The sequence below is a fragment of the Pyxicephalus adspersus genome, chromosome 4, assembly GCF_032062135.1.
Source record: "Pyxicephalus adspersus chromosome 4, UCB_Pads_2.0, whole genome shotgun sequence".
Lineage (NCBI taxonomy): Eukaryota > Metazoa > Chordata > Amphibia > Anura > Pyxicephalidae > Pyxicephalus > Pyxicephalus adspersus.
The window spans coordinates 60321745-60345238 of NC_092861.1; the positions used below are offsets into that span (position 1 = coordinate 60321745).

The 23494-nt window shown below is 38.9% G+C and overlaps 1 protein-coding gene across 3 annotated transcripts in view; it reads right to left on the reverse strand.

Annotated features, from left to right (window-relative positions):
* Positions 1–13811, reverse strand: part of FAM131A (family with sequence similarity 131 member A) — a 43961-nt gene extending 30150 nt beyond the window's left edge. Inside the window, exons 1-2 of one of the 3 annotated variants that reach the window (XM_072408402.1) lie at positions 13531–13811; positions 6223–6272 (exon numbers count right to left, since the gene is read on the reverse strand). Coding sequence is in view for 1 of the 3 variants with exons in the window: in XM_072408400.1 (XP_072264501.1) it covers positions 13531–13564 (34 nt within the window). In the remaining 2 variants the exon portion in view is untranslated. The remainder of the gene's footprint in view (positions 1–6222; positions 6273–13530) is intronic. The other 2 variants (XM_072408400.1, XM_072408401.1) reach the window with 2 other exon arrangements.
* Between the last annotated feature and the right edge of the window lie 9683 nt (positions 13812–23494).

Here is a 23494-nt window from a genome sequence, read left to right on the forward strand (position 1 = left end):
TATTTTAATTGTTGTCTCCATGTGGAGTGGGGACAAAGTTTTCCTAAAGCCTGTGCTGTGAATATTCAGCTCTCTCGGCTTGGTGATTCACCAATCGCATTCATCCAAGGCAGATTTAAATATATTTAGTAGCTGTGAGTATCTTCCTAGTAATACATGTATACGTCAAGCTTTCTGAAAAAGAAAAAACACCAAGGGTATACTATAGTGGACCACCCAAATATAGACCCACTTTGTGCGGTAGAGTTTTGCATTTAAGTAATGCATGAAATAAACATTTGTACCCAACTTTCATCCTGCTACTGATGGAGGGGAAAAGAGAGACTTGAGCAAGTGTTTACATGACCCCACGCAGTTCCTTTAGAATTTAAGGAGCTGCAGTTGGTGCTTGGGATACCCATTCATTTTTTAGGGATAACAACAGTGACAAAATCTAAGCAGCAACAGCAGCAGCTTGGTGACAACACAGCTGAGGTTTTACAATTTGGAAATGAAGAGTCGGGTTTTGGTATGGCCAGACTACAGAACTTATATGGTAAGGAACAGCACAAGATGTTGAAGGTGAGGGTTATTAATACCATCAATGTATTTTGGTTAGTGCTTATGTGCAAGTTTAAAAGTAATCTGCACTGGTGCATAGACCAATGGAAATGACGTGTATTCTGTTGGACATAGAAAAATATGCCAACGCTATATAAATATGGGCAATAAATAGTCTGTCAGGACTAATTACCGACTTTAATAAAGCAGTACAGCTGTGACACACAGCTAGACGCTGCAGCCAATCACAGAATTCTTTTTGTTTCAGTTAGTCTACATTTTGTCCTTTTTTTACTAAGAAACTGACAGTCGGGTAATTAATGCTCTGCAAATGATGGAATTGTGTGTTGCTTTCCTCTGATTTAATGATCTGTTTTGCTCCTGAAATTTACAGACCATTATGTCATAACTAGGGAGCATATTCCCTGTGAACTCATCTGCAGGTGATGACAGAAAATTCATCGGCATAAAAAATGCTCCCCGTTGCAAATCTTGTGGCTACACCTCTGAGATACAATTGTAAATACTCTTAAACCTAATTTCCAATTTGAATTTTACATTTGTTCTTGATGCTGTTGCTTATGTTCATGGCTGAATTACATATATGGAACTGTGGATTCTCTCTACACATTACCCCTACTGAACAAATTAATCACAGTGTATACCACAAAAGGGTGCATTGTTCTTGTTCAGCCTGAGCAGACTAACTGGAAACAGTAACAATATCCCTGAGCAGTACTACTATTTCTAATGTACTAATATGACTGACCTATATATATATATATAAAGAATAATGACATATATATATATATATATATATATATAAATAATAATATGTTATGATATGCATAAATACAACCTTGTTTTCTCAAAGATCACAGTGGTGTATCTGTGCTTAAAAGCCAGAATCCTGCCCCCTGAGCTTTCATATCAATCTTTTATTATGATGAGAATAAGACTAGTGCTATAGAGAGGATCTCTGGATCCACTGATCATGTTGATATGTCGTTTCCACTAAAGTTAAACCCTGATACTAAATTTATCTTTATAATCTTTGTTGGGGGACCATTGCATTCGTGAAACACTGTGTTAATCTGCAAAGAATCACAGTAAAAATATTCCAAGTGAAGATATTTGAAGTGCTGATATTCTTTCTTATAGTTTTTACCTAAATTGCCCAGATGACAGGTTTATTTTGAGTGCATGTTTTGAAAAAATGTTTGCAGTATTGAATTAGCAATATATTAAAACTTTGTTTTAAACCTTTTTTTTTAGTATTCCTTCTATTTAGCGATAAGGTGATAGCATAGGTTGAGTAGAGTACTAGGGTCAGAATTTGTACTTTTTTCTCTTCTAGGCTGGCAACCTTGTGCTATCCCCTCACCTCCAACTGTTTTCTCCAAAGAAAACTCATAAGGCTATGTTAAGATTGGCGGTGTGGTTGTGGTGCATTTACCGCTTCATTTGGGGCCTTTGGGGAGATGCTACACATAGCTTAGTCGCTAGTACAGGAAACACTAACTCTTCCGCGAGTCAGAAGAAGGACCTGCACCCTGCTCAGCTATTGGCCAAGACTGATATCCAATCAGTAGGCTCCCTGGGGAATGTGTTACAGAGCTTCCACCTGTACTGTTCTGGCAGGTACAGCAGATCCCAGCTGATAAGGGTTGAGGACACTGTACCTGCCAAAACAGTGCAGCTAGAAGGTCTGAGTGTGCCCTCTAGTGGTTATACTAACCTACGCCATGGCCTGGGGGGTCAGAAATTGACCCTTGAATACTGATTTACCCTTTTTTGAGCAGTTCATTACTGCAGACTGCCACCTGCTGGAAAATGTGCATATGCTGGTTATTTAAGAACCAGCGTTGGGGTGTGAGTGACGGAGCCAGGAGCTGCGCAGAATCTCTAGATGCTGAGGTCTTAACATACCCTAACTGTATTTTAAAAATTAATTGTCCAAATAGCAGAACATTACAATATAATTTACAGTGTAAATGATGGAAGAGCTTACTGCCTAATATTTTCCACAGGTAAAATGGGGAAAGAGAGGGAGATGGAGATAGAGAGTGAGAGAGATACAGAGATTGAACAGTCTCCACTTATAAAAACAATGCAGTTGGAAAGTTTGATTGGCCACTGCACGAGTACTATGGACCCTCCTAAGCCAAGCCTCCAGCAGCCCCATCACTGATTGTTGGGGGTCCCAGGTCAGTTCTGCACCGGGACCTATTGTTGGCTATGTCTGCCACTTGTACAGTGACAATACACTATAGTATATTACAGTGACAAAACATAGGATCTCCATGCCGCCTTACAGTACTTACAGTAGGTGTTTGGAAGGAAGCTTAGTACTTTATGCAGTATGTTTAAAAATGAATGAGTTTCACAGGTTTAAATGATTTTTCTTTTTTATTAGTAGAATCTATAGGTGGAAATGGTAAAATGGTCCTAAAAGTCATTTTAATGTGATTTTTATCCTTTCTTTATTTTAACACATTTATAATTAGAAATATTTACAATATTGTTCCAGTGTTGGAAATGACAAAATAGATAATCATAAATTTTAATAAAGACCTAGGCTGCCAAAACATTCAAAATTACATTGATTTACAATATTTAATTAATGTGTTAAACATGTTATTGATTTTTAAAGTAATGTGTAAAAACCTGAAATATTTAAAATAGTTTTTGTTTATATACTTATTGGGTCAGCAATCTAAGTTTCCCATATAAAAAGAAATGAAAACCTATTATGAAGACAGAAATATACACCAGACAGAGAATCAAATCCTTCTTCACTCCATCTATATCTAAAAATTGTTAGACTAAAAATCCATTCTTGCAGCAGAGAAAACTCTGTAACCATAAAGGCAATACAATTGTCATTATACGTTGTAAATTCACTTAATTCACTAAACATATGGCATGTAGGATACAGAGTGATTCTTGTAGGATTATAATGTCTTTACTTGGTCCTGATTAACCAGACACCTTTATATCCCATTTACATGATTAAGGAAAGTAATTGCATCAACCGAAAGCATTGCTATTGTAACGATGGTGATGAAATACAGCATTACTTTGTTTTCATCTGTCACTTCCTATCTGCACCCTTAGAGGCCTTTTGTAATGGTTTCAACCCTTGAGACACAAAGCCCAATGCTGCCAAGTACTACTTCCTCAAAGAATTGTTGTGCTGACAACCACCCGATCACTGGAGAGGAATATCAGCCCCTTCCAGAGTCTATGAAGACAGTGCAGGAAAATGAGCAGCCATCCGGCAGTGAATGCTTGTTACCACATATAAACTCACATGTCTTTGAAGAACAGGAAATAATCAGGAGTATTCTTTGGCAGTTGACAGAACTCCTTCTCCTGATTATAGCATCACATATGCATCAGGATAGCAGAGCTGAAATCATGAGTATTGTGAGAAAACATTGAGCTCTACCTCTAGGGCTGCTAGTTTTTTTTATATAACCCTGCAGATGTAAGCAGTCCTGCTACACAATTATCAGGGACTGGCTGATGTCACTGCACACAGATTCCTATTATCCTGTCACTGCACACACAAACCCATAGTCTGACAAAACCGCAAACTCTCCCTGCAGCTATCTCTGGAAAACACATGATAAACAAAATTACATGTGTTAAAAGGGGAAGAAAATGCCAGATCAGTCAGTGTATGAGTAGCAAGGGAGTGATAATGCTACAAGCATTGGCTGCCAGTTCAATCAATTGTATTATTAATTTATAATACTATACCTAGGATATTTAATTGCTACATGACATACAATGTTATAAAATCACAATAGTTAGTATATAGGGACATATAAAGCTGAAGGAAAGGGAAGTCAGTGGTGTTGCTGATAGCCAGATTCCTGTGCTTCAGGGCATCCAAGTAAAAGTAAATTGAAATAATTTGATAGTGAGTTATAAAGGAATATGAATATTTAGCTTAGCTTTACAGAAAGATGATACTGTTTATATCACATGTGTACTGTTTTAATGCTTTGATTCTAGTGTGTAAAAAAGCTGAAGCTTCATCTGCTTTTACTTTCCCTCCCCTGATTTCTCCCCTAGTCCCACTGACATGTTACTTAAAATGCTAAAATAAAAGACTCACTGATGTCATCACTGGGTCCCTTTGCTTCTCTATGATGAATCTTAGTTGATGGGAAGTGGCAGTAGCATTCTACAACTAGTTTCCAGAAAACATCACAGCCTCCTGCCTCACTGATGCTTTTGGATAGCTATGTTGTAGGAGCAGATGGCTGCTAGAAAAGCACACCTTCTGTTTGGCTAGAACGGCCAGCGTTACCAGTCCTCAGACCTAATGCAATGGGCTGGCTACTGGAAGGAATGATAGAAATATTAAAATACCTTGATGGATGTCAGTCTGAAAGGGTCGGTGTTCCTCGGCAGGCTGCATTTACACACACACTGCCATAGGTAACACCTACTGTATGTGTAAAATAAATCAATGAAAGAGGCGGGTCAGGGACAGTAAGGCTGAGGAGAAAAAAGCTAGATGATGATGGATCAGCCAGGAAAGAAGCTGGGCTCTGTCTGACTTGCTGCAGATACTAATGCACAATGTTAGAAGCTCCCAGATATCACAATAAGCAACTTCAGTACAGAAGAGGAGCCTGTACAACTGTGTAAGACTGACCGGTAAGGCTTTAGACGAATCCTTTATAGAATATTACAGTTGCTTCTAACAATTGTGCTGCTCATTCTCAGAAATGTTTTTGAAAAAGCTGTTGCTTAGGTTAACAGCAGTGCATAGCAGGGGGCACGACTAAATCTAAGGTGTGCACAGTCCACATAATGTAACACCTGGCAAATATGAGCTGGAAGATTTAAGATTAGGAAGTTAATTTGCAAATATGTCACTTTTGAGCACATTGGTAAATGACAAACTAGCCTAGTGGCTGACTTTCACACCTGGTGCAACAAATTCCAAAGGCAAGGAAACCCACCTTGTCTACGGTGACAGAAAGCACCATGTGAGCTCTTTAGGTTTAAATTTTAACACACATGGGTAAATCCAACAGCACAGCTATTGAGCATATGTTGAATGATGTAAAAAAGAGTCACAAGACTTTCAGCAGATTAGCCAATGCATAAGCACCATTATTGTACCACGCAGACTCTGACTGATTTAGTGTACATATCAGTGGGTGCCCCGGATGTAGATGTATGTTCTGGTATCATTTGTTACAAGTGGCATAAATGTTTACAAGGGAACTAAACCCTGACAAAAATGGGTATACTTGACACAAACTATGGGCAGCAACCTGTGCAGACCTTCAACACTTGTGGAAATCCCATAAAATGCCCATTGAGTCCATTGCCTGTTTTCCACCTAATTGTCAATTGCACTAAAATCAGTTTACTATAAAAAGAACACAGCCAAATGCACGAAAGTGTGGAAGATGGAATTTAAAGATTGTGTATCAAGTGCAAAGTAGAGGAATGGTATGATAACAGCATTTTAGTGACAGAGACCTTCAATAATAATCATGGCAGTCAGGTCGTCACGCTTATGCCTGCAGCCATTAATTGACCAGCTGCTCTCAGAGTTCTTACATAGCCACAGAGCCCTATGTGACAGGAAGTGACAGTGCCAAGTACTGAAGGAAGGATAAAAATAATACTGCCAGTGCCCTGGGTACTCACAGTAGTTTGTGATGGTTAATCATGCAGTCTAGTAGCTTCATTTGTGTTCTCTGGAAAAAAAAGAAAAATGGCAGCTAACCGTCTTTACATTTTATATCTGTTTGTTTATTCAGATTATGTATGAGTAAACTGTATATTTGAATATTTAACTGAAATGTGTGATATTAGGTTCACAGACAGAATACACAGTTCCTATCACATAAGCCCACTTCTAAGAAAAAATATTTTCTATAAGGTAAGAAAAAATCATACATCTTTTTAACACCGTATCATAAAAAAACCTAAACATTTAGAAAATCATTCTATCTAACTACGTACACCCCTTGTTAAAACATCTACGGTACCCCTTGATAAAATTACGCTACCTTCAAGCACTGCTTGAAAAAAAAAATTGTTCTATTTTAAAATAATAATCTTTTCCAAAATTGCCATATCCAGCATTGCCAAACAAAATTGCCCTAGCCTTCACAGCTTGCTTTGACTGCAATAAAATCAGTTAAAATTGTAGCCATGCACTGAAATTGTAGGATAGGATTTAAAAACCAACAGCTATACTCCTACTTAGAAATATTACTGCATACAATCTTGACCTGTCAAACAGAAGCACCGCATACGAACCTGCAATCCCATGCAGAAACACTGCGTACAACTCTGAATATCCAAACAGGATCAATGTACACTGAGCTGATCTTTCAAGAGAAAGTACTGCAAACCTGTAACACCATGTAGGAACAAGGCACTCACATCTGCAGCAGCATATTAAAACACTGCATATATACCTGCAGCACTATGCAGAAGCACCACGCATCCTACCTAAGTTACCAAGAACAATAGAAAAAAAAGTCTGAAACCCCATGGAGGTGCAATCAAAAGAATTTTAAAATAACACACAGGAGGAGTTTATTGAAAGCTGCATTGCATTCTTTGCATTCTATCTAACTCAAACATAGCCTTCAATGGATCAATGTGATTAAGAGGCAATGAAATATTCTGTTTGCTGCGGCAGGTGCTTAGACTCAAATAATGTTTATTGTCTGTGGCACCAGAAGTGCTCAGGGTCCATGTTTTTATTTGCCAATGGTATAAACACACAAATCTAAAGAAGCTCTGTATGCTAACATACAACACATAGTTACACTACACAAACCCATTTCTGCTACGCTGTACACAAATACAACGCTTCATGCAGTTAAAATGTATGTCAGAATTTATTATCAAGAAAACACACACAAAGTAATATCACCCTAAAGATGCAACATATATAAACAAAAAAGAAACAGCCATACACAACACGTGAAAAAATGCAGAATAGAAACGCAGAAGGCCATATGTATTCATATGTTTTCAACTCTGCTCATTAACACATTATGCCACCCAAAAACATTGTTTATCTTACCATACATAAACTCTCTTTATAATCCAATTAACACTATAGAAATATCAGCCTGTAGTTTAGAATTTAAAATTATATAAAATCCCTTGAGCCTCAGATTATGGGGTAGATTTTTCTTTCTATAATATTTTTTAGCTTCCCAAATATTTTGTGGTTCTACAATCAGTAGCAATCTGAAATCAGGAGATTTCACCAAAAAAACAACATGGGGACCTGCTATCAAAGAGAGTTTCAAAACAAGGCATATAAACTATACCAATTCAGTACCATTAGGAAGGGCTGCAGTCAGACATTTATCACACCTAACAACAGCACACTTTATCATGTAGAACCACTGCATAAAAATCCTTAGCTCTAGGCAGAAGCGCTGCAACCACTCAATAGTACACAGAGAAATATCTTAGAAACCTGAAGTGTTACGGTAAAGGTGGAATAAAAACTTAAGGTGGTTTCACAACAGACGTATTGTCAAATATTTTGCGGCTATTCGAAGTACAGACAAAATTTAGAAACATAGAAAAAAGCAAAACCTGTTTACCCCATTCATCGTTTTATATTCCTGCAGACAGCATTTCATATGTTGATATTATTATTTATATTTTTTCTCTTGATTGACTAACAAAGTATTTTTTAAACCCATAAAAACATGTCAGCAAAAACACTGATTAACAAAAACATTTTTTAAAAATATTTTTTATTGAGTTTGCAATAGAATACAATAAAAATAAAATTTAAACAAAACAACAACAAATAACCCTGACAAATGCAACTGAAAAAAAAACTTCAACAGCTCCTTCTCTACTACCAATACATCTATGTAGGAAGGGCCTTCTCCCCAGTCCACATTTTACTGACCCCTCAGTCAAAGAAACCTCATCTACACTTACTACTGATGTAAGATAGCATTTTTCCATACATTGACCATTAATGTAAACAGGCATTTCTTCACTGATCACCATGAGATCAGTATGAATGCTGCACTTTTCTCTGTCTGCATTATTATTTTTATAATAACTACTAACCTATTCACTTCAATGGACTGCCTTAACACGTTAACGCACACTCATTGATTTAATGCACCAGGCTGCCAAGGTCTGTAAGAGAGCTTGGACAATTAGCTTTCAGTAGCTAAACTAGCTCTCAGTGCAGAACAATCTTTAATTAATTAAAACATGCACTCATATGCATGACTGCATCAACCTCACAAATCTGCAGCAGCATGAAGAAGCACCCTATAATACTAATTTAATATGTACAAACACTGTAAGCAACTTTCTACTAATACAGAGTCACCTAACCTACAACTTGAAACACTGATATAATAAAAACATGGTTAAAATCTAACTAAAAAAGCAGCAACTCTGTATATATTCATATAAACCAATACCAACAAATACCAGACAACCCCAATTAAGTTTTACAACTCTGGACCAGTAATGGTTTCATACCCTTGTAATATAACAAATAAATTATGGAATATAATGGACTGAAAAGTGAAAAATCTGTTATTATAATTCTTCAATATGATTACATAAGAAATGGTGTGCTTATTTTAAATCTGATTCCATTTTTTTCTCTTCTGGACCAGTACATGTAGAAATCTGGGATTTCTAATACATACACCCTTTTCACCTTATGAAAGAGAGTACACTGAATCTTTAAACACTTTTGTTCATCAATTTAATATGCCTATTGGTGTACTCTTCAAGGCATCTGAACTTATAAGTAGCTATATTTATATTCAGGCTTCTTCTTTGTGAGCATAAACAAAAGCCCCACAGCATATGTCAAACAACAGTGAAAAAAGTGCACAAATATAACCCAGCCATCCTACTTTCCACTACAGTTCTTACAGAATGCCTTGAGACATGAAAGAGAAAGAGGCCCCAGGAGAAAAAGGGTAGTAAAGACCCCAAGTATTAAAAGTGGTAACATGCAATGTGAAGGATCACAGGACCACATGAAGATTGTTGCATGCAACTACAAGAGAAGAGGTCAGTGATCACAGCAACAACTTAGGGCAAATAAAGTCATATACAAGAAATTGAAATGAAAAAGGAATAGATACCTAAAATAGAGACATACACATGCAAGTGAAAGATGACAAAATATAGGAGAATTTTAATGAACAAGCATTAGGGGGTCAAAACTATATTCGGAAATAGGGTATATATAGAAATAGAGGGTTTCAAATAATAACCATCAATTAAAATGAAAAAAGACCCTGCTGTTCTTGTGTTAATTAGTACATATTAAATTTGGCATAAGGTAAGGGCCTGATTTACTAAAGTCATAATCTGGGCTATCTGCCTCCAGCAATGATACCTAAGGGAAGATTTAAATAGTAGCTTTAGAAGTTGCCTGGGGCCATTACAGCACCATCTGCTTTGGGATGAAGTTTTTTTCAAGCACAATAGAAAGGATTTCAATGTTGCAATGTCCTATTGACATAATGCTCATCAAAACAGCCTAGTGGACTTTAACATAGTGGAATGTCTGCATGCAGGTTCAATGTTTCTTATAAGCAGAGGCTGCAGGACTGTTAGACGTGCTGACCATAGCCCAAAGCAAGAGGAGCTTGAATGGCCTCCTTAACTGCCATCTAAACCAACCTTATAACCATGTTTACTAAAGTCACTTTGATGTGCTAACATGTGCATTTTAAATAGCCATGGATCACAGACTAGAAATATGCACATGCAAATTCAAAGGTAAGCACGCATCCATATGGCTGTAACAGCCTGCTTTCAAGTGTATATCATCATAATTTATAGGACAAGACAGGCAAAGAATTTAGAATGATACAAAATGAATTAGACAAGATCCTATTTCATTGCTGGATATTTGTGGCCAATATTTTAGGTGGTTTTAGGTGAGATGTGTTCTTTTTAGTTAAAAAGTTTTTATATATAATTGATACATTTGTGAGTATGAATTTGCATCGGCAATATTTTTCTTGTAAAGCAAACACCAATGACAAACACTAATTCATATTCAAGGTAACATACTTCACATGCATAAATATTTATCTGGAGGAGCTCACAAGCAGTAAGCTTCAATAAGTTCCCCAACACATCAAAAGACATTGTGAGCTTTTTACAATGTACAAATTAACCTGCACATGAGCTCCTCCAGGTAGGTAGACTGGCCCGTCTGCGATTGTCAGGAGCTATTTGATAAATCTGTAGGTTGCCACTTAATAGTGTTGCACACACATGCAAAGTATTTAGGACCTGGTTTGCATCTATGCACACTCAATAGCAGCACCATATAGATATGGATTATGTAAATTGGCAACCATACTTTATGGCAGTAGGGCAACACATTCTATGTGACACCAAGCAGTGCGATGCCCAGCAGGATCACTAACAATGTGCGTCATATAATGACGGGTGCCTTATATAATGAATGGCATCATATTGCTCTGATGTGAATCTGGAGTAATTCAGTTATTGTATATATAAACCCAAACTGAATTACATATTTGTTTGCCTAAAAACTAAGAATTATACAGAACTTCCGTTCTTTGACACTAAATACCTTTTTACATTTTCTACCCAGTATACATGCTTTTGCATCATTGTCTTAAAACTGCTACCCAATAGCCAACTTAGTGGACCAAGACTGTGATATGTGTCCACATGGCCAAGATAGCAAGGTGATAATGCAAGTGTACAATACGATGTGTCTGAATAAGGACAAGAATCAACAAGTATACTTTTCTTTATATACATATATACATTATGGGTAAATAGAAAGCTTCAGTATATGTGAGCTTTCTGCAAAATAAATCATGCAATATGTGAAATTCAGCAACTTTAATTTTCACAATTTCTTTACTTGTAGATATTATTATTCAGAATCATTTTTAAATAATTATTTGTAAGCTTATCTGCAATAGTAAGCTATATCTCATGTCAAATATACACACACAAAGGTGCAGTGCGGAGGAACAAATAGACAACCACTTTTTTGATTGTAAGGAACAGCAATCACTGGAACTGAAAGCTTGACTTTAGTAAATCAGGTCCTTGAGTGTGTCAGTATTCCTAACACCTATACAAGTACATTGTGAGAAGTATAACGCATAGTAAACTCCTAATAACTGAACAGAAGTAATATTTTAATATTCTGACTATTATAAAAAGGATCTGTCTGCCATAACTAGAACAGGCATGATCTTCCCAAATAAGACTATTGGTGTATCAATGTCTAAATCATGTTTAGCACCATCCAATTTTCACACAGCATTCACCAATATATGAATCTGTTGACAGCATATCCCACAGAGCATTAACTTTTTGTTGCCAGTGCTATCACAAGCACAGTGCCAATACTGCATTATGTCCACCACTGCCATGCCAGCACTGCATTAACCCCCACCACCTTTAAAGCCTGCACCATATTAACACATTCTTTTTTAAATCAGCGCAGCATGAATTACACCCCAAGGTTTATAAAGCGCATAACCTATTTAGCCACAGCAGGCAGAGTATTAATATCTTGCCACAGCCTGCCCAAAAGCTGTGCCAGCGTGAGGAAATGCTCAGCCACTTCTAATATCATGCACAGCTTATAGTGTGGGAACAGGTGGCTCTATCCTTCACACCTTGGTTTGCTGGGTACTCTTATACAACTCACAGTTCTAGGAGTAAGCTTGCGTTATTTTAGGTCTTGGTTCATCCCTCATGTATTGTTTATCCATAGAAGTGACTACATGACTACATACTATACTGGTCACCCATGAAATGGGCATGGCACTGCCCTAAACCAGTTACTGAAGATAACTAACTTGAGCTGACCAAGATACATTCCAAAGCAGTGTAGTCATCCTTAAGACATCACTAGATGTTTTCAAGCATCTGATTTAAGTCTGCCATTCTTACCGGGGTTCCATAGGTTCCTTCAGACACTGGTAGAGGTTTTCTTGAGCTGTGGCTCATTATATGGCACCTGTATAGTTTAAGAACCAATGCCACCTTAAAGAGCCGGCAGCCACAACACCAATGATCTATTATTAGGTTTAGGAAGGGAAGGGGGCATTCTTCCCACTAACCCCCAATATAGTGGTTTTAGCATGGATTCCCCTAGACTTGTAAATAATTTCAAACATTCTTTGGGGGAAAGGAAGGCTGCCCTAAGTGTACCTAAACCAGTGCTGTACACTGGGCACCATCAGTCACCCCAGTCCTAGAAAGGTACACTTTTATAAGGTCCATGGTAATAACTGGAAGCTGGTCCTGGCTACATTTCATGCAATATGAACTCCATTCCATTAATAATGCTATGCATACAGCACAGACAGAAATCATTCCAGACATGATACCCTAACCATCATCAAAGGCCTTCCATCTGAAATAAACACTGGTAATGCTAGTTACCTCTCCATGTAATAAATATCCTTCATTCAGACCATCAACAACACATTGTGGCCCCTAGCTGGCCTTCTCACACAGGTCTAACCCTTTCTAGACTGCACTTACACCCTACCTAGGTCATTGGTTCTAAACCCAGTGGGTAGAATAGGAAGCCTCCATTCTAATCTCTGTTCTTTAACCCCCCAACAATGAAGGCAGTGCAAATGTTTGAAAGTCTTATTGCCATTCTGCCTGAGCCAGCAGAGCCTATCCACACCCTATGAGTGGCCATAATGTAAGAGGCTTCTTAGAAACAGTCTGCAGAGCATTAACCCCAGCAAGCCATAAGTTGCAGAGCATCAGCCATGCCCTGCCATGGCACTACACGGCATCCCATGCACTGCAGTATGGGGGCTGCTCATCAGGTGAACACATATTGGGGGTAAGGATAGGAAGAAGCTGTGTATACAAGCGGTGCATGCAGAATAACAGGTGCCCCCCACACATACAACACACACACACACACACATACAACACACACACACACACAGCCCTCACCGGTCCCGCTGCTCCGGCTCCCGATACAGCCCATAGTAATCCTCAGCAGCCCGGGCACATCCCGAGAGCAGACAGGTGCCCAGGCCGGGCTGTGAGGGGCGCTGAGCGGCTCGTCTAGCAGCACACAATAACGAGTGTCGGTGTGATGGAGTGACAGGGACGGCTGGCTGACACGGCTCAGCTTTTCTGGTTTTGTTCCCCGGAGCTGCAGCTGCTGATGAGCGGAGAGCGTGACGTCACTCTCCCTCCACGACTACAGCATCAACAGCAACACCCTGCTGCCTTATTGTAAGGGGGGGAGCCAGGGGGAGAGGCTGGACAAAACAGGTAACATGTCCACAACCTGGGGGCAGGAGGTGCCTGCATACACTGGACTTCATATAAACACAGCCAGGTCCTCAGTATACTCCATGTAGGTGCTGGATATAGCTGGCCTTTATTACACAGACCCCTATGTCCCTCTTCTCTCCACACTTCCTCCTGGTTTTGGCCTGATGTGTAACCCTCTATAAACAAATGCTTCATCTAAACTATATTTGTCATGTAGTACAAAGGGAAGGGAATGATAAAGTAAAAAAAGAATATGCAAAGACAAAAGTAAACACCTCTCCTGCTGCCATACTCTACTCCATTGCAGAGAACCCCCACCTTCATGTGTCCCCAGCTGCCCTCCTATTCACCCCAGCACTTATTTGTCCTGTAATGATGTAGGGATCAGTGGGAGCAATGACCAGGGATATAGGGCATTGACATTCCCAAAAGTCTGGCGATTTGGGCGGTGATGGCAGGTGTCTCTGGAATATGCTACTAAAGGCAAATTGTGCTTAATGTGTGCCATGTCACAAGTTGTGGTAGCACAGAAGGAAGAGGGTTTGTGGCAGTGCTGTGGCAATAGAGTTTGAACTCCTAGATTGTGGGGCAGGGTCCTCTCCTCCTCCTCCTGTGTCATTGTCTGTATGTATTTGTCCCTATTTAATGTACAGGGCTCCGTAATATGTTGGAGCTATATAAATCCTGTTTATTAAAAATAAATCTATTAGCTCTTCAAAGTCATCAAATGCTACCAAAATCTCACAATACAAGCTGTACATGGTGTCCCCTCTTTATCCTCCCGGCCTTCAGACTCGCTAATCCTATGAAGTAAATACACTTTTCTCATCTGAGTCTTCTGGGATGCCTGGTGACTATGAGGTGGTTCACAAAATTGTTCAGTCATACCCAATGCCAGTCAAGGAGGGTGAGGTTTATCACCAATTGTTTCGCCTTCCACATACATACAAGTTTTCATCTAATTCAAAAGGACAAAGAGAAAGAAAGAGGTTCCAGCTCCAAGGTTTTTAGGGGCAACAATTCATTGATACATATTGGTTTTCATGCATAATTATCATACATTTCTCATTAAAACTTCAATAGACTGGAGTATATAAAGTAGACATATAGTTCTAACTATAATCCAGTGGAAACCTTGGAGCCGGAACCTTTTCTTTCTCTTTGTCCTTTTGAATTATCTTGAATACCATGAGAGGTAGCTCCATAACATAGTACCAGAGGGAGAGAAACCTAATATCTTAGGTTTTCATCCCAGCAATAAGTAAGTATGGAGGAAAACTGGCTTACATTATGCCACAATGAAGGAAGAAGTTTCCACCGAACATTCACTCCTTCTTACATGCAATAAACTCTCCACAAAGACTCTTGAGTTCACATACGTATACAGGAGAGAAGCTTTTTCCCCAATGAACGTCCAATATGCCAGAAAGAATGTTTTTTTTTACTAAAGATGGACTCTTTCTAACGTGCACCAATTCTTCCCCAAAATTCGCATTGAGTTTGCATACAGTTAAAGGAGGTGTTCACCACACAGGACCATTGTAGCACAAGGAAGCTGTCATTTTATAGGGAAATATTATTATATTAAAATTTTCCAAACAATTGTTAAAATTCTTCTAAATATAAGATAAGTAGGTTACTTGCCTTGCTGAAAATTACCACATCAATTAATGCTTCTGTATGCCATGGCATGGTGAATCAGGGGTGTGTATAGATCCTACAACTCATTTTAACACCAAACTGGTCAAGACATATTTCATCAAGGTGGTCTTTCTCCAACATTGGCAAAATATGAGCCCTTTGAGATGTTTGTGAGGTCAGTGTTATTTCCTTCCCTGGATTAGGAAGATGATTTTGTTCTAGACAATCTCTGGTCCATTCCATATATGCATGTTGGGTGGCATCTGTTGGACCTCAGCTTGGTTTCTGTAACTGGTGTTCTCAGGATTTAGTGTATCAACCCTGCACATATACAGTTTAACTTTGCTAATACTGCAGGTCCCCTGGTTTTATGCTTAGGCAGAAGAGGAAAGGAACATGGCTGCTGACCATAACATTAGGTCCTTACGTTCTTCGAGGTATGTCTGGTTTGCAGCTTCCAGCAAAGTAATTTTTATTATCAGTTAGTCATTTATTTGTCTTATATTTAGATCTAGCTTTGTTCAGGAAGTCAGGGGCATTTGCCATGCAGGAGGTCTTTGCAGATCTTAAAAAAAGACATTCTGTACAGTTCATTTATGTTCAGACACTTGGGTTCTAAATAAAAAATAGGGTTTGTCCTTCCTCTCCCCATTCCCCAGCTCAGAATGTTTACTGCATTCCAGATGAAATAGGGACGATGCATTTGGACAGTCCTGTTTTTTTTCTTTTTTTGGCTTATCTAACCCCCCTGACATCTGTAATTATTCAAAAGAAGCAAACATTTAAAATATTTGGGCCGTCCTAATAAGTTTTAGAAGTTACTGACTTTCAGCAGAGAGAATTGCAGATCCCCTAGGTTTAAAAGATGGTAGATAAAAGCTAGTTCATGTAGTTTGCTGAGTCTAGAAAGAAATAATGAAACAAAAAAAGGAACAGTATACCTGTTGATACCTTTCTTTTCTCTGGACTTGTTGCAAAGCCTTGTTCACATCATGTGTCCCCTTCCATTCTTAGAAATTAATTTTTATGAATACCATTAAATTCACATCACACAATCGGAATCACACATCCACAATATTCAGACCTATGCATTGGTGCTTCACTCAGTTGTTACATTCTCCCTTGCCATACAGGACAACCAGCTTTGTTTCCCAGCCAATGCATCAGAGCTTCCTCACTGACCTTTGTGTTTGAGAATTATTCAGGCAAGTCCACTCTAAAACATTAAACCAATCAAACATCAGTATTTTATATCAACCACAAAACTGGAACATCCATTGTTGTCAGCCTATTATATATTGAACCAGACAACGCTTTGGCGGATACTCCATATCAACAGACCATGTTCATAGTGCCCCTGAGATCTCAGTTCACTCCCCGACTCAACCAGCCCATTGGGGAGGGACAGATCTCTGTAGTCCAAGAATGAATGAAAGGTGGAAACTACATTTGTTCTGTGAATTGGAACAGCTACCTAGCAACAGTGCCCTTTCCATTCTCCTTTCTTCTTACCCATTACTTGACATTGCTTGGGAGCCTAATATACCTACCAAGGTGGTATACTTCATAACATTTTTTCATGCTTCTTTATGCTCTCATATTGCATAATGCTTTTTATTAGTGTATATAATTACTTATATTATACAATTCCTTTGTTGGTCATCCGGGGTTCCAGTATAACAATACATTTACCTCATACAATTGATACACCATCCACTTTCTGTGACATTTGTAGAACTGTTATTGTTATGTCATCTTTCTTTCTCATCTTTTAGTGTTATTATTATTATTATTATTATTATTATATGTCTTGATCAGGCAGCTTGCTTGGCTCAGTGGCTTTCACTCTTGCCCAGGGGTGTAGTCGCAAAAAAAAAGAGGGGGCACGGTACGTGGCCGCCCTACTACACCCCTGCCTGTGTCATTCAAAGGAGAAGACACTTCTCCCATAGCGACATCATGATACCAGACCCTGCCCACTCTCAGACCTCGGACCTGCGATGGGAGCGTCTGGAGCCTGCGATCAGGATGGGGGACCCGGTTCGCAGGTCTGGCTGGTTCGCCCCCCCAGCGGGGTCCTTTTCGGGACCCCGTGGGGGTGGCGGACCGTTCTGAGACGTAGACTACCAAATACTTTGTAAAAAAAAGAGTGGGCACGCATGCCCACTCCCGAAAAAAGTTAGGGCACCGAGTGCCCACCCCACTACACCCCTGCTCTTGCCATTGGAACATGTTTGAATCTTGGCTGAAACTGCATGGAGTTTGTATGTTCTCCCTGTGTTTGCTTGGGTTTCCTCCTGGCACTCCGGGGTCCTCCCACATCCCAAAAACATGCAATTAGGTTAATTGGCTTCCTCTAATAAATTGGCCTTAGACTGTGTTAATTAATATTAATTATTATTAATATTATTAATATTAAAAATAAACTGTATACTGCGCATAAAAAAGGGCTGCAAATGACAGACAGATACAAACAATGACGCAGGAGGAAAAGAGGACCGTGCTCAGCAGAGCTTACAATCTAAGAGGAGGGGGAAGTATCACACAATAGGAGGGGGATATGGATTGGCTGTAGATCCCTGCAAATTCTACTTTGTCATTATTAGGGCATTGTTTGGTAGTATTGACAACAGGAGAGGTGAGCCCATTGGACTAATAGATGTCCGCTCTTGTAATCACACCCATGTCAGTTGTACAAAAATGCTAATTCAAGGCTCACATTTGCTTTGTGCAGGAAGAGGGAAGTGGGTATACCAAAAGGATTAAAGCGTTGAAAGTAAACTTTGTAACATGACTTGAGGTATTTTCTCAATAAAGAATACTAAAACTATTTTTGTATTTCCAATTTTTCTGGATTCAGCAATATTTGTATTATACTGTATTATGTAAAGTTACACAATAAATGCTCTTCTTATCTTTAAGTACATAGTTGTATAGTTATTGGCATAGTCATTGCAGAAAATAAACCAATTCGTAAATCTAGCTCCATAACGCAACGTTTATAAATGGGTTCCTAATGTCCATGAGCCATTCTTCACAGACCGAAGCTATCAACCCATGAGCCAGGCTTCTTGGGTTCTATGATTTTCTTTTCAGTATAAAGCCATTTTTATTATTAGAATACTTGTGTTTATGTACTTTTTTCTTGTGAGTACTTGTGTGTACTTTTTTCTTATCCTTTGTTGCTTTTCAGTGGTGTTGATCTTCTTCAGCATCATTGCAGCCACCTTCTGTCCCAATCCATGGACTTCATTAGGATTTCCTAATGGTTGCAACAATGGACCATGCCTGCGTCAAGTGTGTTGAAATGGACACTTAAGTCTCATTAGGACACTCATTAGACAGGGTGACAACACAGGAGCATCAATGCCAAACAGGTAAAAAGAGTTGTCATGCTATAACAGGAAGTGTTGAAAGAAAGAGTTTCATACCAGGTTTCTGGGTATTGCTATGAAAACTGCAGTTTTTTAAAAAATATTGTAACAATTTATTGTAAAGATTTAAAATTAAAATTAACATGATTATTCTTTTATGAAATGTTAGTAGGTTTACATATACTATAAAGTTGAAGGACTAATATGGTCTAACAGGGTGATGCACTCTAAACCAAAAACTAAGCAACTGTGTACCTTTTAAATTCAGTGTTTTGTGAGATGCACAGACAATGTAGCATATATATTCTAGGACATTCTAGGTGTGAAAGGCCTTTGAGCTATTATGTGTGCAGAATAAAAAGCTCAATAGGTATGCTCCAAAATTGTCCACGTTTATATCAGATTATTCTCAGGTGTGGCACTTGTTCAGAGATGCCATACTAAAATCAGGTCAGCTGTCAGTATTACTGAAGATATCACACCATATCTTCATTCTCTCATTTGCCTGTACTAGAGGAAACACTAAAATCATGCTTTGTTGAGGTACTTATAGTCTAGGAATGAGAAATTTGACTCTGTCAATGCTGTGTGCTTTACCTAAAAGAATATCATTGCCAAAAGCATATATGGTGATTAGAGACAAAAAGCTACTACATAATATACATAAAAGAACACTTTATAATCACTATTACTCAGTTATGTCAAATATCCATTGTTATTGTTAGGAGTCTTCCCTCTTAATTGGGCCCCTATATTTCCAAACAATCACAGGCTTATCTTATTATTATATAAAAACATTTTTTGGAAGACACGCCCCTTGATCGGTGGCATTCCCTTGTAAATATGAACAAACTATGATCTTAAAGAGTCCCTGTCACTAGACAGCAATCCTATAGGGTCAATCTTTCAATCTTCCCATAAAATATATACGCATTTAACATATTTATGCATTTTTTTTTTTTTTTACCATGAAAAGCCTCCATTATATAGAAGACATTCAAAAGGCCTAAGACTGCTGTTGGGCACTGCCTTATTAGATGTGATGCCAGCAGCCTCATCATACTACTTTCCATGGAAATAAAGACCCCCCCATAAATAAAAAAAGAGCTGTGATGTGCGAATATGGGCAGCACAGTGGTTCAGTGGTTAGCACTCTGGCCATTGCAGCGCTAGGTCCAGGTTCTCCCCGTGTTTGCGTGGGTTACCTCTGAGTGCTCCTGTTTCCTTCCACATCCCAAAAATATGCAGTTAGAATAATTGGCTTCCCCAAAATTGACCTTAGATTGTGATAGTGACATATGACTATGGTAGGGACATTAGATTGTGAGCCGCTTTGAGGGACAGCTAAGGACATGACTATGGGCTTTGTAAAGCGCTACGTAATATTTCAATGCTATATAAATATTGTGAATAATAATAATAATATATGTATTCAATTTGGATCTGACAGAACAGTTCAACTCTGCTCTTCATCCACAATTATTTCAACAAAACAGGCTGTTCCATAATAGCCCAGTGCACCAAAGAGGGGCCATAGGAGGAGCCTGATACTTCTACAACAATCCGTGGTGCTTGTAGCAAGGCAGGCATTCTATTGGACACCTTCATCATATACTATATGTGCCACTTAGACCCTATAAAATGCACAAGTGTGCCTCTGCAGTCATATTAGGATTGTGTATTGATACTGACCAGTCAGTCCCTATTGCTGATGCATAAAGAAATATGGCATATGATTGAAAGTTTCTTATACTGCTCTGTGGAGTGTAAGTCATGTTGGGACTGGTTGGAACTTGGAGCTGGATAGTTTACTGCAGTTAGGTATGGGACCCTTGTAGTATAGTGCAGTGTTGTACCGCATGTTCAACCGCATTCCCAGACACTCACTTGCAACTGTATGGGTATGGTTGGGGACCCCTCTGTAAGGTTGAGGCATAGTTCCTTCCTCTGGTGGAAGATCCACTCCTCCATTCCAAACCCAAGGGCAAAGCAATGACATGTGGTGCAGCAGAGCTTTTGGTATGCTCCTAGGGAGCAACTAACTGTGGTTTTTGATTGATTGATATAAAGGGTCTTTATTCTCCGTTAGTTACTTCATCTAGTAGGTCAGAGCTGCTAAATGAGTGCTGGGATAGATTATGGACATTTCTCCTCTATCCCTGGGTAGAAGAACCTGTGTTGGGACTAGGGGCATCCCATCTTTATTCACTGCTAAGGCCCCCTGTCATGCCCAGCATGGCATTCTCTGCGCTGGTGCAGCAATTCCCAACCCGCAGTGCCATCACATCATGTGCCTTCTCTGCACCTTTTATGGAAACTGCATGAATGGCACCTAAAGGTATCTTACGTAATGGCACAAAGTCCGCCCATAACAACACCAGTGCCTGCCAACCTAGTAAGAGCTCCCACATTGGCATGCATCGGTCGGTCCTTAGGTGCTATTTATAGACGTACCGGCATTTTTTTCTTCAGTGCACAACCATTTGTAGTCTGAAACATTGGGGGCAGCAGCATTTTGTCTCCTCATCTACAGGTAAATTTTATTGTCATGTGGATCTGGCTGGGTCAGGGTTGTATTATAGTATGGGAAGGGAAGACTTATGGAATATGACACGGGGGGTTTCATGGCTGGAATCTGAACCTGGGGGATATGGATTATAATATGGGGATCTTATGGCTGGAATATGACCTGGGGGCTATTAAGTATAGTCCACTTACTTGGGCATGAAAATCAATAGGGATTCTGCAAATGAGAACAATAAAATTACTGTGAGACCACACCCATTTTCGTGTAACCATGCCCACATTTTGCCATGGCAGCACAAAGTTAGACCCCATTTTTCCACTTCACCTTAGGCACTGCATTTTCTTGACACGCTCCAGGCTGTTATTTCTTTATTGGTCATTTGTCACAGTCACAAATTCACGGCCATGTGATTGTTATAACTTAGTGTGCATCCTAAACAGCTTGTACAGTTCTAAACAGGGGAATGAGTTCTTACTGTGTGATATGTTTAGGAAGCAGGAAGGGCAGACACCTTCTGTCCACAAACAACGTAGACTGCTATGAATCTCTGATCACTTCCATTTCCCTAACATATTCTTGTGGTACACCTCTGAATCTTTGTCTTTGACAATACATTTACTAGTGTAGTAAATAAAGCGAGAACATTCTCTATCTGGTAGTGGTGCTGTATAACTGCCTCTTCTGTATTCCTACCATTAAATTTCATAATTATTCTAATTACTAAGATTATAGTTCTGGGCTGCCCAGCAATCCCAATGCCAACACAACATTGTCACCCTAACTATAGTCTGCCATACCTTCTCCTCCTTCCAACCCACCATCATTTTCTCTCCCTTCTCCTGATATCCTTCCTTTAAATGAAAGGGTTTTCTGCTATAGGACTTACCTGTTTATTCACATATTCATATTTATTCACATATTATGTCCAGCAGCCAGGACTGCTTATTTACCATACTTATTGAGGACAACTTCTGAAGGGGGAGAATAGGTGCCCAAAATAAATCCCACGTAAACTCCTTGCAGGTAGTGTCCAGCACTGCAGAGTGCCAGGCACTGAGTCAGCTGTACCCCTCTTCTGCCTTACTTTTCAGGCTTGTGGAGCAAATCATACAGTGGCACAATACAAAGTTACTGTTGTCAGTTCCATAAATTATCAATTCCATAATAGTGCTTACAGAAATAAGGCACCCACAAAACTTTAAATTCATGGTATCTTTCCTGTATTGTCTTCCAGGCTGAATTAAATAGCCATTGTGTTACAAGTTTCCCTTTTTTATTGACAGTATTTTGGACATTTGGTAGACTTTAGTTACTCCCCAGAGACTAGAACAAACCAGCAAAATTTCTTTCCCATAAGTGGTATTTGGATTTGAAATATACTAAATGGAGACCAGTTACTGAAAAGCATCAAGTTTGAGCTTATGACTTATTACCGTTCCTGTTTTCACTTTAAAAATTTGTTGTCAGGCAGGGTTTTATTGCAGAAAGAAAGTCAATGTTCCTGCAAGAAAACAGACTCACCTGCCTGATCGCTTCCCTATCAAAATGGCGGAACTGCAAATGCCCTATAGCTGCCAGTACTGAATGAACTCCTGTGCTCCAGCTCTATACACAGTTTAGTTCCTCTGAAGCATATATGCAGTAAAGAAGTCACTGTATTTTCAAGTGTTTTAAAAATAATGACCATAAAAATCTCTTTCAAAAAGATTTCCTTGTATTTTTCTGGTAAAAGTATATTGTATAAAAAGAAGCAGTAAGAAAAAAAACTTGATGGTTAAATAACTGCTGTTCTGTGTGTGGGAAGTACAGATCAGTTTATGTCTACCTAGTTAGAGAACAAATATAGCCTGAAACAGAACTAAAATAGACATAAATACAGCTAGCATACCTATTAACATTGATTAGTTAGCCCATCAGCTGGTTGCATTGTCTACTGAACATTCCCCAAAATAACAGGTTTAACAAATCCAAATGGTTGTTGAAATGTCTTTAAGCTTTCTTAATATTCGCTGTGCATTTCCAGAGGGTACATACATAGGGCCTGATTTATTATATCTCTCCAAGACTGGAGAAGATAGACAAGGGATATCAA